A 16,525-nucleotide genomic window follows, 5' to 3' on the forward strand; every position below is an offset into this window, starting at 1 on the left:
AAGCCTCATTAAGGAGCTGAGAGGAGTAATATATTTAGTGTTACTGAGAGTAACTGAGTTATGGAGAAGCCTGTAGGTTTTCTGTACATAAAAGAGACGCAAGAATGGTTTCTGTGTGATACCATTTTTTTAATTGCACATTTTAAAAAATGTTTTATAAAATGGTGGAGTATTTAATATGTATATTGGCAGTGTCAAATAAGCAAAATTAGTCTCATCAGTCCCATCAGTAACAACAGATGAATATTATGTGATAACCATGTGTGCCAATAATTATAATTATGAATAAAATAATTCACGGCGAATCATTAAGTCATAAACTTCAACACATCCCCCCCCCCCCCCCCCCCCCGACCCTGCAGTAGAGTAAGCGGTGTATAGATAATGGATGGATGGACATTTATGTCTGCTGATTATTGACAGTCCTTAAACCAGCCTACAGGTGTATTCCTGCCCACAGCTGAACTGGTGTGTATGTTTGATGAGACCACATTCAGCTCGGAATAGAAATACTGCTTTCAAGCAGTTTTTGGAAATGTGTGCATCAAGTGTTAAGCTGCGTTTGTTTAAAAAAAAAAGTAACATACTAACATTTCTATTCTGTTCAGTAAACGGTAATCTGAAGTAAGAAGATAAACCTTTATTGGTGGTTAGTGAAATGTTGGTTTAAAATTGTTATTGCACAGTGTTCTTAAAACATCAATGTTCTTGCACAACACTGTTATAGTTACAGTTTTTAATTTAATTTCATTACAAATATTTTGCCTATTTTTTCCATTTCCACAGAGTAGTTAAGGATGTCACTGTATTATGAAAACAGTGTCAAACATTTGAAATAATGATTAACAGTTAGTTTACCACAATAGTTATTATAGTTTAGTAATTATTTGACTGTGGTAAGATTCCAATACAGCAGCTGAATTCTGAATCTTTTCACTGCTTTTGAAAAGAGAAAAAAACACATTTTGAACTCTAAAGCCTCGGCCTCACTCTCCCACTGGTCAGTCAGTTGCTACAGACTCAAGCTGAGCAAGCAAACAAGGTACAAACCTACAAACCTTTATTTTAAATTGCACTGGAAACACTGTAGGCTACATATCCTTCCAGAGAAAATTTAAAATGTATGTTAAGGAGGTATTATCATTAAGTGAATGGTCTCTTTCCTTCTGAGTCACGCCCTCTAAGGTGTGTTGGTCAGGTGATAACTGAAACAGTTCCCCTGGTGTTACATTTACTTGCCATCACGTTCTAAAATGGACAAAATGACAACTAAAATGCAATTTTCTTACAACTTGAATACTGAAGTGACATTACATATGTAATTTCCAAAGACTTTACTTACTCTAAAGTGGATATTTTCAACTTAGCAGTGTCAATGTATTATAGTCTCCTATGCGCTTCGACAGTCATGTGAAAAAATTAGGACACCCCTACATATTGAGTTATTTATTAAGAAATGTTCACATGTCGAAGTCTAATCTTGTTTTATTTTTATTAATCTCTGGAAAAGAAAGTGATCTAATGACAGGTAAACAACCAAAATAACACTATTAATCTCACTAGGGCAAAGACATCACCATAAATGCATGTTTTGGAGGAAAACGTTGGGACACCATATCCCCCAATCAAGAAACAAGAATCAAGAATCCTTTTACTGTCATTGAGCATGTCAATGAAATTTGCATTGCAACCCCCATGTAGATAATAAGAAAGATAATAAAATAAAGTAAAGATAAGGGGATAAAATAAACTCACATGCTGTAAAAATATGCGTACATGCAATAAAAAATATACCAGAAATATAATATACTAAGACAATAAAATATACTAAAACAACAAAATATACTAAAAACAATAAACAATAAAATATACCAACAACAGCTGAAAATATACCAAAATGTATATACTGAGATTCAGCTTAGGTAAGCATGTGTGTGCTTAAATGTTAAGTTAACACAGAAGGTGCAGGTGAAGGTGGACAAAGTGCAATGTTGCAATGTTACAATAATGTTACCCCCTTTGGCTGAAATAACTTCAGTAAAATGCTTCTTGTAACCCTCTACCAGTCTCTGACATCTGAGTCAGTCTGGGTCTGAGAAAGGTTTTCCCCACTCCTCAATGCAGAATGCTTTGACCTGTGTGATGTTTGAGAGGCTTCTTGAATGCACAGCCCGTTTCAGGCCCCCCACAGCATCTCAATGGGATTAAGACTTTTTCTTTCATATTTTTGACTTTCTATCTTATAACTAAGCTGTACAACACTTCTGGAAGGTAATCACCGATCAGCTGTCCCTCACCTTGGTCTGGCTGAATCCACTCTCCCCATCTCTTTGTATACGGAGTGATCTATCATCAGTCTCACTTCCCAAACACTGTACAAAAGTAACACTAACTGTTGCCAAGAAGACCATCATGCTCAACTGGAAACGCAAAGGAACAACTGGACATCTCATTTACAGATAAACACCTTTGCAGAATACATATTACTGTTTTATCATTTAATTTTTAATATTTTTGACTTTCTATCTTATAACTAACGATTTATTAGCGTCACACTACAAAAACATTGTCAAGAGTAATCGGGCTCCATGACCCTGACATTAACATGCATCTTGGCTGACGAGATGACATGTGAACAGCACTAAATGACCACGATGATGTATTGTGATCTGATCACTCAAAAACACTTTAGCCACTGTGAAACAAACATGTCAACATGTAATAACTGTGCCCCTTTGTCCATGTAGTAGAAGTGACGTATAGGCAATAACAAAATCTGAACACAAGTGGTCAGCTGGACACCTTGGAGACACAGCTGTGAGCGGGTGTGTGTGTCAGCTGCCCTCTTGTGATCGGGTCATGATGCATGTTAATGCCAGGTGTAATCAGGGCCTTTGATGCATGACTGAGGTTCTAACACCTTTTCCATCTACAGAGATGTGCTTTACAAAATGCATCCATGAGATGGTTTCAGACGCTTTTTCTGTTTTTAAAAAATAATTTCATAGCCCGAAAGGTTAAAAAAATGGACTTGTTTCAAATCCTAATGTACTCTGGATTCTGAAGCAATGACAATGAGCAGGCAAGTTCAGTTTTAGCTTTTTTATTATTATTTTCATTATTAGTATTATTGTAATTATTCCAATACATTATTCCAACAACATATTATCATTATTACTATCAACAATTTATGATTATTAAATACAGTAACCAATTATGTTTAAACATTCATATTTATTATAATTACTATTGTTTGTGATGAAGCATTTTATGAACAATTTATTTTTGCAGTTTTGTTGTTATTAATGATAGTCTATTATTGACTTACAGTAACTGAATTAAATGAAACTGACATTTATGTTATTTCATTTTATTTGACTTTATTTCATTTTATTTTATTTATTTATTTGTTTAATTGTTCTCCTACAGTCCAACTATAGGAGGAACTGGCTGACCACTGTAGAAGTCAGTCTTCATTGACGATGTCTCATTTTTTAAACATTTAAATTGTTTGCTTCTTTTGCTGTCCTCTCCTTCATCGTCTTCCCTTGACCTCTTCCCCGAGCAGTGGCGTGCACAGGGGGGACCGCCCCCCCCTCGTGGCTCAATTGTTGAAAAACGCGTGCTAAAGTGCCACCTGGGAGCCACAACTTGCATTAAAGTGCCCTCTTGGGAGCCAAAATGCGCGCTAAAGTGCCCTCTTGGACACCAAAAAGCACGCTAAAGTGCCCTCTTGGACGCCAAAACGCGTGCTAAAGTGCCCTCTTGGACGCAAAAATGCGTGCTAAAGTGCCCTCTTGGACGCCAAAACGCGTGCTCAAGTGAAGTCTTTTTCGCCCCTGCTCTTCAAAAAGTCTTTGCACGCCACTGTCCCAGCACCCTGGCCGTGGGTCTTCCTCCTCCTTCTGCTGGCTGACTTCCTCCTCAGTCTCTCATTGTGACTAGTTGTGGCTGCAACAGTGTCGGGGTTGCTGTCAGCAAACTCATAACACCGTCTTGATTTTTTGCTGCTGCTTCCCTCATCTTCATCTTCATCTGCATCTCTATCATGCTGTCTTGGCCGTTTCCTGGATGGACCAGGCAGAGGGCCTTCACCTGCAGCTTCAGCCCGAGCACCTGTACATCTGACTGGACTATTTACAGTATTCCTGTATTCTCCTGTATTATTATCTTTACAGTCAGTGCTCTCAGTGTCACAGTCAGAGGAGCAGTCAAACTTCGGCCGTCTCAATCGTTTGCTGCTTCCCTCATCTTCATCTTCATCTGCATCTCTATCATGCTGTCTTGGTCGTTTCCTGGATGGACCAGGCAGAGGGTCTTCATCTGTAGCTTCAGCCCGAGCACCTGTACATCTGACTGGACTATTTACAGTATTCCTGTATTCTCCTGTATTATTATCTTTACAGTCAGTGCTCTCAGTGTCACAGTCAGAGGAGCAGTCAAACTTCGGCCGTCTCAATCGTTTGCTGCTTCCCTCATCTTCATCTTCATCTGCATCTCTATCATGCTGTCTTGGTCGTTTCCTGGATGGACCAGGCAGAGGGTCTTCATCTGTAGCTTCAGCCCGAGCACCTGTGCATCTGACTGGACTATTTACAGTATTCCTGTATTCTCCTGTATTATCTTTACAGTCAGTGCTCTCAGTGTCACAGTCAGAGGAGCAGTCAAACTTCGACCGTCTGAATCGTTTGCTGCTGCTTCCCTCATCTTCATCTTCATCTCTATCATGCTGTCTTGGCCGTTTCCTGGATGGACCAGGCAGAGGGTCTTCATCTGCAGCTTCAGCACGAGCACCTGTACATCTGACTGGACTATTTACTGTATTCCTGTATCCTCCTGTATCATTGTCTTCATCGTCAGTGCTCTCAGTGTCACTGTCAGAGGACCACTCAGGCTCCCACCATCTGAATGGACTATTTACAGTATTCCTGTATTCTCCTGTAACATTATCTGCACAATCAGTGCTCTCAGTGTCACTGTCCCGCCATCTGCTTGTCTCGTCAGTGTCCAGTTCATCCTCCTCTCTCGACGTTGTCCCGGATCCTCCAGGCAGGGGGTCGTCTTCTTCTATTCCCTCTATTACCTGGTTGACTCCATCAGCACCTTCAAGTCCAGCACTTGCAACACGACCAGCACCAGCGACTTGTGCATTTTCATTGTTGTTAATGTTAACAATGTGATTGTCAATGTTAACAACTACATTGTTGTTGATTCCATAATTGTCGTCGAGATTGTCAGCATTGTCGAGGTTGCCATTGTTTTCATTGTTGCCATTGTTTTCACCGTTGCCATTGTTTTCAATGTTGTCGTTACCATTCTCCAATGCATGGATTAAATTCAATACAGCAGCTTCAAGCTCATCCATTCCATTTGCTTCAAAAATTAAATTGAAAAGATTTGCTATCCAGGCATCAAACTCAGGGCGAGGTCCCTCTCCCTGTCCTGATAGCAGATATCCTCTTGATTGATTGATGGCTGAAAACCACTGGTTTTCGCCATTCTGATGTCCATCTCCTGTATGATCCATTTTAACTAAACAAATTGAACACTACTATTAGATGTAAAGAAAAGCTAAGTACGTAATGTGTTTAACGCTTGCTCTGTTTTGATGTGTATAGTAAGTAAATGTAGAATTCATAGCTCCAGTCTAAAGACATGAGAAAAGATGCAGCGTCATAGTTCAAAGCCAAACATCAAAGCATTGATGACATCAAAGCACTCTGTTATGTTGTCATAGTGACCAGTGTTGTGTTGTGTTGTGACGTTCAAGAACGAACTGGTTCTTTTGTACGCTCCTTAACATGAACGATGGGAACCGAGTCGCAGTTGGGAACCGTCCAGCTGCGCGGTGCTTATTAGATGTGCAAATAGCATCACGCCACGTTGTGCACGCTGCCTTCACGTGAGTGCGCCAATAACAAACAACAACAAAAAAAAAAAAAAAAAAAAAAAAAAAAAAACAAGGAAAAACGTGAACACGTGAATGCCCCCTGCCTTGGAGAGCCGCAGCAGCAGCAGCAGCGAGCGGTCTAAATGAGGAGGAGGAGAGTCGGTCCGTCATCGTGGAATATTTACAATTAATCCAGATCGGACTTTACGTTTACACTAATGAGCCTCATGTTCAAAACGAAAGCGATCTCCGTCCAGAAGCGCGTTTGTGCAACGTTCCGGATCAGCGTCGGTCCACGATCACCTGGCTCATGTAGTTCTGAGTATGTCAGTCCGTTTGAATGGATTCAAGCGGGACAGACAGTAACAGGGACTATAGTCTGCAGCCATTTTCAATATTAACTCGTGATGTGGATCGATGGCTCCGTGTCGTTGACTACACTTCTACTGAACACAGCAGAAACAGCATTCATCAGTTTTTCTGTTTCATTTTGGAGGGAGGGGTCCAGCTCCCATAATGTACAATACATTTCCAACAGTGGTGGGAAACAACCAATCCAGTGTTGTACTGAAGTAAACTTTTGAGGTACCTGAGTATTTCCGTTTTCTGCTACTTCTAGGCCTTACAAAGCATTACAAGAAAATATCTGTCTTTAAAATCCCACAGAATTGAGCTATTTATTGAAATGACTCTTAAAGCACTGAAAATTAAATGAATAAAATATATTATTTATTATTTTAAAGCACTGAAAGTTCTGTTATCCTTCAGGATATCATCATCATCACTCTCCTCCTGACTGTCTTTATTTAACAAACGGTAGGAGATGCAGGTCTACTCGTCCTGCTCCTTCTATTCAATCATCCCTAAAGCCAAAACTCAACAATGAGCAGCGCAAGGACGGAACAGTGACAGCGCGCCAGTATGCGGAGCGCGTTATATTTGATCGCGTTGTATTTGCGCACTGTTTATTTTGAGAACGTGCGCGCACATGCGCACCACATATGTGCATCCCTGAACAGACAGGACATGTAACATGTAAGGCTTATTGAACAAATTAGTTTCAAATGCATTTTTTACATAACACAACGGAGAAACGTACTTTTAATTTCAGTGGGAACAGTGTTGTTGGTCTCCCTTTTTATCCAGCGCATCAAAGTCTGGAGTCAGTTTCATAGTCTTTAAACACCGCCACAGTCTCTTGGCATATCAGGCATACAGCAGTTGATCGGTGTTCGGTAAAAAAAATATTTAGTTGTCCACTCCTTATTAAAAACTCCACATTCTCTGTCCACTTTTCTTTTCTTAGCTCCGCTCATCTTTACAGAAGGGATGAGGGTCGAAGAGTAAAGCGCAAACATGGAATAATACGCCGCACCACAGCAAAGCTCAATGTATCTAGAGTGCGCCATCTATTGGGAAAAAGGCAGAATTGCAGGGAAAATAAATCATTTACAGGGTTTATTAATATAATTTCAGAAGATCCCTGGTTCGATCCCGCCTGGGATCTTTCTGTGTGGAGTTTGCATGTTCTCCCTGTGCAGCGTGGGTTCTCACCGGGTTCTCCGGCTTCCTCCCACAGTCCGAAAACATGCTGAGGTTAATTGATAACTCTAAATTGTCCATAGGTGTGAATGAGTGGTGTGCTTGGTTGTTTGTCTGTATATGTAGCCCTGTGGTAGGCTGGCGACCTGCCCAGGGTGTCCCCTGCCTTCGCCCGAGAGACAGCTGGGATAGGCTCCAGCCCCCCCGTGACCCTGCAAAGGATTCAGCGATGTATAGATAATGGATGGATGGATTAATATAATTTCTTCAAATTCGGCGGGCCGGATTAAAAATCTTAACGGGCCGCATATGGCCCCCTGGCCGTAGTTTGCCCATGCCTGTGCTAGAGGAATTTAATAATCATAATCATAATCATAATCATAATGAAGATGGTGATAATAATAATCCTTGTACTTAAATTAAAGGTTAAACAACTACTAGAACAACCATCATATCCCAAAACCTGGACAGTCTGCTCCCTCTGCTGGTGGGTTTTTGAATATCGTCGGTCTGACATGATCCATCGCACGGACATTGATGGACATTTGGCTGATGTTTGTGGACTTTAACAACTCCACAACTGCAAACAGTTTTACTCTTCTGTTGAGAACTTATTCTTACCGCTAATATGTACCCTTTAATTTTATCCCTATTTTCTGTTTGGGGATTTTTTTGTTGACAGAATCAGATTTAGTAGGTTTTCACGTACGAGGAATTTGCCTTTGTACTTTGGTTCATAACAATACACGTAGTAAGTAGAAAAATATGCAAAAGATCAGTAACGTAACAAAGGTAATGCCAAAGGTCATGTTATGGAGTCGTGTCTTAAATGAAGATCATGGATCAAACTAAAAGACCAAAGAAGCCATCAGGTGCCCAGTTTTGAAGAAGAAAAAAAGAAGAAGAGGAGAAACGGGCAAAAGAAAAAGGTATGCTGATTTCTATGAGCGATGTGAGGAACGGTAGGCTCTCGGCTATTTATTAGCCTCTTGCTAATATGTTGCTAAGCTACAGAAGACGACTGTATTTGATATTGAGTTTTGCTGAACTAGCAACTGTTAGAACTGAGGCATCATGTCATGCAACTAATTTCCCCCATGGGCAACCGAGTCTAGTTTGTGTTTGCAACACAACAAGTGCAAATTCACACAGCCGTCCTGACTGTGGACTTTATTATTCCTATACGCTATATGCTAAGTGAAATAACTTCTAACAGACATTGCCATGGCATTTTGTAGTGTGTTATGCTTAATTAATAGAATGTTAACAAATGTTAATAAAATGTGCATTATGCTCATTTTAATTGGGTAACTGATGCATGTGTGATGTCAGTGTGATCTAACTTGCATGTTGTATCTTAATTGTAAATTCAGGGGCAATTCTGAAATATTTTGGGGCTGGAGCACCCACTGGCCAAAATGAGGAGTCAGACACTTGCACAGCAGCCACAGAAATGGTCCTGGAGTCTGATGAGGAGCCATCTCCTCAGCAACATGTTCATTGCAGGTGTGTGTGTGTGTGTGTGTGCGCATGACTGTGTGTGGGTGGTGTTGTGTGTGCATTTTTGTATGTTATTTTTTACTTTTGTAAACACTATAAATGTTGTGAATAACATGCACACTAATGACAATACCATTTTCTCTTTGTTAGAAATGCCTCAATTAGAAATCCCACCAAATCCAGTGCCTGAGGATGAGCCTCTGTCTGCTGACCCTGCTAACTGGCCTTCAGTTCTGACTGACAGAGTTCAGAGAAAGCTGGTTTGTAGAGGACCGAGTGAGGTACCTGCTGACTTTGCTTTCCCCAGGAATGGTTCTTGATATATAGAGTTGCCTTATTTTGCTTTTTTATAGGAATTTTATTCATCTGTTTTTTCTTTGTCTTAGTTACATTTTTGTATTTATTAAAATATTAAATAAAGTAATTTAAATAATATAATGTATTGTTGTGTTGTTTGGGGGTAAGTCCTTTGTTTGTGGAGGTTTTTTTTTTTTTTTGGGTGGGGGCACCAAGGGATGGTTCGCCAAGGGCGCTAGTGTAGCCAGAACCCCCTCTGGTATAGGGTCATTGTCATGTTGCAGGGTCCAGTTCCGCTTCAGTTTCAATTTTCTTACTGATGGTCTCACATGTTCTTCAAGCACCCTCTGATACTCTGTAGAGTTCATGGTAGATTCTCTCATGGTGAGCTGGCCAGGTCCTGTTGCAGCAAAGCATCCCCAAACCACGACACTTCCAGCTCCAGGCTTCACGGTTGGTATGAGGCGCTTTTCCTGGAACACAGGATTCGGTGTGCGCCAAACACGTCCTCTGTTCTGTTCTGTTCTGATCTACTTTGTCGATGTTCTCACTGGCAAACTTCAGTCTGGCCTCAATGTTTCTCTTAGAGAGCAAAGGCTTCCTCCTTGCACCTCCTGTGGAAGTTAAACCTGTGCAGTCTCTTTCTGATTGTAGAGGCATGCACTTTCACATCAACAGTTGCCAGCACCTGCTGTAGGTGGTTGGTGATGAGATTTTAGGGTATTTGGAGACTTCTTTAAGCATCTTGCAGTCTGCTCTTGTGGTGAACTTGCTTGGACGGCCCGACCTGGGCATGTTGGCAGTTGTTTTGAATGTCCTCCACTTGTACACTATTTTCTGGACAGTGGACTGGCTGATTTCAAGATCTTTTGAGATCTTTTTCAATCCCTTACCAGACTCAAATACTGCAACAATCTTCTTTCTGAAGGCCTCAGGCAGGTCTGTTGATCTCAACATGGTGTTCACTCTTACGTCAACAGTCAGGAGTACACCAAACTGAATGACTGAGGTTTAAATTGGGCAAGTCTTCTTCAAAATGCTGAGTGACAATGTTGTAATCATGTGCAGCTGATGTGATACACCTGTGTTTGATTTCAGACAATTTAAGTGGGAAAAAATGTGGGGCTGTCCTAATTTATTCCTCAACAGAAATTGCATTTTTGTTTTATTACATTTTACAGAAGGTTTTAAAAATATTTTCTTGAGTTGTACATGTTTAGTTATATTACTTGAATCTCTCAATATTGTTAAAATAGATATTGAATAGCCATATGTTTAAATTAGTCAAAAAACACACGTTTTCATAGGATGTCCTAATTTTTTCACGACTGTATAGAGAGCATGATGACATGTAGTTGTACATGCAATCGACTGGGGGCGCTGTTTCACTTAGTGCCTTTCAATATTGTCTACTGTAGAGGAAGTTAAGTCTTTGAAAATTAAATGTCAAACAGCTTTTCCATTCTCATTTTAATATTGTCATCAAGCATCCATATGAGTATGTGAAAATGCAAATATGAATTAGCTTACAGTAGACTACTAAAACTACACAGGCCATTAGCTTGCGTAGTTAGCACTTGGTGCAGTAAACCTGCTGATTATTGCTCCGACAGCGAGTGTCTGTCAGGTTACAGTTAGTTTGCTGATACTTTCGCTTTGCTTGAGCTCCACCGTGGCTGTGGCACGTATCTGCGCCTCTGTCTGCTGTCTCGGGGGTTTCAGTCTATGAGGGTTTTATGAGATGAGTCCAGGGTCTGCTGCTTCGCTGATCTGACCTTTTCCTCCATCCTCTTCACTGATCAAGCAGTCAAGGTTATAACGACATACAACACTTTCATAAAAACAGTTCATGACAGCTACGGATAAAATGAGATTATGGAAAAATATAGAGACATATCAAATTAAATGAAATATTCAAATCAAATAATTTTATTTACCATAACACAGCTGGGTAAAATACTTATTCAAGTACTCCCATATCTCTTCCTACTGGACCCCCTGTGCTTTTCTTCTCCCAGCATGTCTGCAAAACCCTTTTTGTTGCATGACCATCTCTGTGCCCCCTCAAATTCATCCAATAGTTGACTAGCAGTAGTTTACGATGAAAGCAGAGTGGCATTTCTCCCACCTCAACGTGAAGTGCACGCTGTAGTGAAGTTCTGTCTTCTCCTAATCACAGTCTCAGAGCATAGATTTTGCTCGACATGATCTAGCCTTGATCTGATTAGACATCAAGCCTGTACTCTGAAAGGGTCAGCTTTAGACAACTAACCAACCAGCTAGCACAAAAAGCTTGAGGCCACTGGGGCCCGTAGCCTGAAAATGACTGCAGGTGTGTGGAGTTAAAAAAGTAGTCTTTATTTGAAATGATTTTCCTGCTCATCAGCGACAGACCGTGGCCACAGGCTGAGAACCAGCATGTGGAACTGTAGTCTCTCATTCTGCCAGTGTTTCACAGAGTAGCAGCAACATACAGCCATACAGTAATTTACACATTAGTACAGAATTATTTAAAACCAAACTGACACAGGAAATAAAACACACAGTGCAACATTCACATCTTTTCCTATGTACTCGTGTATATACACCCAGGGTCCCACGCTCAGAGCCAGTGTTTCTTTGTCTTGTCCCCTTTCTTCTTCTCTTGGTATTCAAGGATCTTTTTGTGAAATATTCCTGCAGGACAAAGGACAGGATACTGAATCAGTGTACGTGAGCTCAGGTTGCAAGACTAAAACTGTAAACTACATACAGGTAATGAGGAGTGTGGTTGGTTACACATTGTAAAAGTTAGTTTTGAAAGTACCGTTCCCATGAGTCTTAACCTTACGTTGCTAACAAAACCTCATTCCAGCTGTAACTGTTGAATGCTAACAAAGAGCAGCAACCTTTAATGGCTACAACGTGTTTAGTCTAACAAGTCCAGTGATGTTCTCTTACAGATGCCACTCGTGTTCCTCTGTTTTGGTGTTGTGTGTAACAAAGTGAGCAGTTCAAAAGAGAGATACTATCTGTCCATCTGTCTGCACACATTTCCTCCAGCCTGAGGTAACGGATGGAATAATGATGTGCTGACGGGAGTATAATTGGCTTCGCTCATACATCAGCTAATATTAGCTTATTTGTTGGCATATGTTATGTAACAAGACAGTACAGTCAAAGATACTGTATGTGGGAAATCATTCAACATTTGGAGCATTACATACACCAGAGAGTGCTGACAACAAAGCATCCTGCTCACTACATCTATTGGACTTAATCCTTTAAATCACTTGACATTTTTTCCTTTACATTTAAGGAATCCTGCTTATTTATGCTATGCATTTATGTAATAAAATGAGCATCAGCTGATCTATCGTTATCAGATGAATAAAAACTCAATATCTTTAACAGTGTCAGTCGAGGATGAACCCCTCTGTAGTTGATCTTTGTTTTCTTGTTTGCTTCTGAACTGGAAAAACATGGAGGATGCTCTGAAAACATTCCTACTACTGCTCCTACGAAGTACGTAGCTATTGAACTGATTCTTTGGCTGATGTTTCTATATTTAAATAAAAAAAAAAACGGAGCTCTGTGAGATGAACTTGTACGAGGCCAATTTACTGAAGTCACATCTGTCACAGTCACAGTTATCTGACAACAATCCTATTAAGACTCTGAGGCTGGATCAAATCTTTTAGTTGGATTTGTGTGTGTGTGTGTGTGTGTGTGTGTGTGTGTGTGTGTGTGTGTGTGTGTGTCTCACCTTGCTGTGGTCCAGGCTGCTGGTGCTCCACCTCCTGGATAAACAGGTCAAACATCTGCGTCTGGATGAACTGCTTGACAAAGTGTCGAGTGGTCTTGGATTCTATGGCCTTGTAGAAACTTCTCTTTTCGAACACCCCCTGCTCTCCAGCGCGACTGTATCTCACATAGGAGGCATAATGGCCGACTGTTCTCACAAAGAAATGCAGGAAGGCTTCTGACACCACCCGGTTCAGCTCCTCCACCGCTGAGAGAAAGCACAGAGAACATTGGTGATGCATTTTGTTCCCACCTGGCACACCTGTGTTTCATTTTGGTTGCAGTTTACTCACATGGTGCATTTTGTCTGTTGCTGAGTGCCTCTAGTATTTCAGCTTCAAGCTTCGGGGGCAGAATAGAGCTTTCATCGCCGATCTGGAAGAGGAAGGTTTTACACTTTCTGTAAACACAAATGTTTTAACTCATGTAACACGGTTAGCTCATGTGAATTTCAAGATTATAACTGATAACGAAAAGATTATTTACTCCAACATTTTTGTTGACACAACACTTACTGACACGATGAAGGTCTCCTTTCTATCCTTAGACAAGTCGACCACCAGCAGCTGTGTTACAGAGAGAGAAGGGCAGAGTGCGGGGGTCACTCCAACATAAGGGAGGGCTATGGCTTAACTGTCATTAGAAAAAAAAAATAGATCACTGCATGCTACAGATCTACCTTGCAAAATAGTCTCTGTTCTGAATTATTCTGAGCTGGGCCAACACCTGGGTGTCATCACGGCTCAAATGTGCCCCCTACCATTAGGATGGAGCATCAAAAAGGCTTAAAGAACCCATGAAGTGATTTGTTGCTTCCTGAACGGTTCAATCTTTCAAGTAAATAACACGTGCCTGAAGGTCTGCAGAAAGTTTACACTCAAAACAGGCTCTCTCATTTCTTCAGTTTTGTCAGGTTTGAGGCACCGTACCAATTACTCTTCCCAGTGGTAGCACGCCTGCTAAAAATAATTCATGCCTCCATGTTATAATGGCAGAATCTAATATTTGATGACTGCATCCTCGTTCATCGGGACAGCTTTAAAGAATTGACTGTTATTAAAAAAAAAAGAAAAAAAAGATGATACCTTGAAAACATCTTCATCACTATCACTACATCACTATTTCACTGGATCTTTGCTGCTTTTGCTGTTCTGAGTGCACCTCTGTCATAAAGAGTCATCTGTCATTTAGTCTTTATCACTTAGACAAGCCACCTTTCACTTCATAGGCTCTTAGGTTTGTGCAATTTAGGAGCTTTTTCATATTGTTCATTTCAAAATGTGCACATTTTCACAGCTATGTTCAATTCAGCTCTTAGGCCTATTTTGCAAAATAATGACGAAACAAACCATACCAAACCTGGAACAATGGAGATGAAGGTGTGCTGCCAGGTGAAAGGGTAAAGGAGGGCTGCTACTGCATGAATGACTTGGGATAACGTCCTGTAGAGAGATAAGAAAGCTGACATCAGTTTACTGATGATTATGATTATAAACAAATCGTCCAGTTTTAGTTATGCCAGTTGTAATGAAAGACAGCCCAACAGGACTGAAGTTTCCTTTCAAACAGAGGACCTCATCTCGCCTGCTGTACACTGCCTGACAGCTCTGGCTGGCTGTCCGAGACAATTTGCTTTTGAACATGTGACATGTGAGAGGAGCCCTCATGGCTCCTTTCTGCATTCTGCTGTTCTTAATATCCCTGCTTTATGTTTTGTAGGGTAAAATCCAAATGCCTTCTGTTTATTACCAGATGACACCAAATGTCTTGTGATGCTTAACATTCTCTGACTTTGTCTTTTCAGACATGAAGCAAAACTATTTTTCTTGTTTATGTCTCTTCTAAGTCTGTGAAGCAGGAGAATAAACACTGTTTTTCCTCAGCTAGTATTTACTATTGTGGAAATACAGGTACAAAATAAGGATGTTATGGTAAGCAGCATACAACATGTAAATGACCCAAATTCATCCTAGTTAAAATATGCAGTTTTATTTTGAAATGTACGTCTTGTGTTGTCTGATGCCATTTCCTGTGTTAAAGGAAGTCTTTTATGTTAAAAAGGTCCCAACGCGCGTAGCGAACAGAAAAAGTAAATAGACACGGTAACGATGGTAACGGCATACGGAGAAAGAAGTGATAAAAGGGTATAAAAGAAAAACGTGAGAATAACAAGGAATTTAGCGCCAGTTGAATGTGGCAACAAGGTATAGTCATGATATATTCCATGTTTTACGGATAAAATGAGACATTGGGTTTATGAGACGAGCTAATATGGTAATTCTGTGTTCTGTTTTATTTCTGTTTAGCTCTTACGTTGGTCCTATGTTTAAGTTACGGCTGCGAAACTGCAAATAAGTCTGACCTGAATAAAGACATTCGTCCATCAGTTCTGGCTTTCCCATAATTTCGACTGGTAGCTACACAGCACACAGTGATCAACACACGCACACCCTCAAAGTATGTGTTACCACATCAATCATGTCTGAGCTGCAAACATGTTTTTAATCTGCTGTAAAATACAAAAAATGTCTGCAATCCTGGAATCCTGTGTATTTTCTTGTATAGATTCCGCTTTTTATTCATTGTTCTATGTTTTTAGTGTGCATTGTATAAATACTAGTGTACAGGTGAGTGTGTAATACCCTAGTTCATCAGCAATGAAAATGATCCGTCTCTCCAGGACAGCGGCAGCAAACACCAGTAACACCTCCTTGTCGCTCAGGCAGCCGAAGAGCGTGGCGAAGTTCACGTGTTCCAGCCAAGAATCCAGCGGCCGGGTCAGACTGATGATCTAGTGGAGAGACGCCACTGTCACAAATTTGTCAACGGTGATACCAACATGTCATCACTGAACTGTCACTGACTTTCAGCTGATTTGAAAGCCATTATTTAGGCAGGGATGAGATGCAGGGGAGTTTAAACTTTACATTATCATACATATTTAGAACAGCACCTTCCCTGTCATCATGAACAAGAGCCTAGCCAGACAACCATGTCATTGTCCTTCCTTCACCCTGGGGGCTGGTCACAGTAGCTGTAGCACAAACAATGGCCAGCATCAGTGAATACAGTGTCTGGTTGCTACTGTACAGCCCTCGCTCAGATAATCAATGTTTGCTCCCATAACTCTGCATTTAGAGGAACTGATGCAGGTGTGTCCTAGTTAATAATAAACAGGTGACGGACCCACAACACTTATTTTTCTGTCAATGTCACCACTGAGCTCCTCTTACATACAATATACAAATATAAACGCATAAATCAACAACATGTCAGTAGTATTTATTTCTTTTTTCCATTTGATTCAATATTAGGACCTGCTTCTAGTGAATGAAATATATGAGGTCAGCTGCCATTTGCTGAAATAGGCCTACAACACATACGTTGACTGACTATGTTTTGTTTTGCATGGTCTCTGCACACTGGCGGCGGCGTGCAACGGATGACTTTCAATAATTGTCTTGCATATCTCTGATAGACCTCATTGTCCACCATTAGTACGGTTATCTAGCT

The 16,525-nt window shown here is 40.6% G+C and overlaps 1 protein-coding gene across 1 annotated transcript; it reads right to left on the minus strand.

Annotated features, from left to right (window-relative positions):
• Positions 1-11,831: 11,831 nt before the first annotated feature.
• LOC121613382 (DENN domain-containing protein 2D-like) lies at positions 11,832-13,994 on the minus strand. Its single transcript, XM_041946760.1, has 5 exons — positions 13,989-13,994; positions 13,528-13,578; positions 13,306-13,387; positions 12,975-13,220; positions 11,832-11,905 (listed from the first exon to the last, which is right to left on the minus strand). The coding sequence occupies exons 1-5, from the start codon at positions 13,992-13,994 to the stop codon at positions 11,832-11,834; spliced, it is 459 nt and encodes a 152-aa protein (XP_041802694.1).
• Positions 13,995-16,525: the final 2,531 nt, after the last annotated feature.

Source organism: Chelmon rostratus, chromosome 10 (assembly GCF_017976325.1).
Source record: "Chelmon rostratus isolate fCheRos1 chromosome 10, fCheRos1.pri, whole genome shotgun sequence".
Taxonomy (NCBI): domain Eukaryota; kingdom Metazoa; phylum Chordata; class Actinopteri; order Chaetodontiformes; family Chaetodontidae; genus Chelmon; species Chelmon rostratus.

Excerpts from the sequence above, each read along its gene's own strand:
- LOC121613382 (XM_041946760.1), bottom strand. Across the intron at positions 13,221-13,305 it reads CAACAGACAAAATGCACCAT|CGGTGGAGGAGCTGAACCGG; the intron begins GTGAGTAAACTG and ends GCTTTCTCTCAG. Across the intron at positions 11,906-12,974 it reads GCAGCCTGGACCACAGCAAG|GAATATTTCACAAAAAGATC; the intron begins GTGAGACACACA and ends TTTGTCCTGCAG.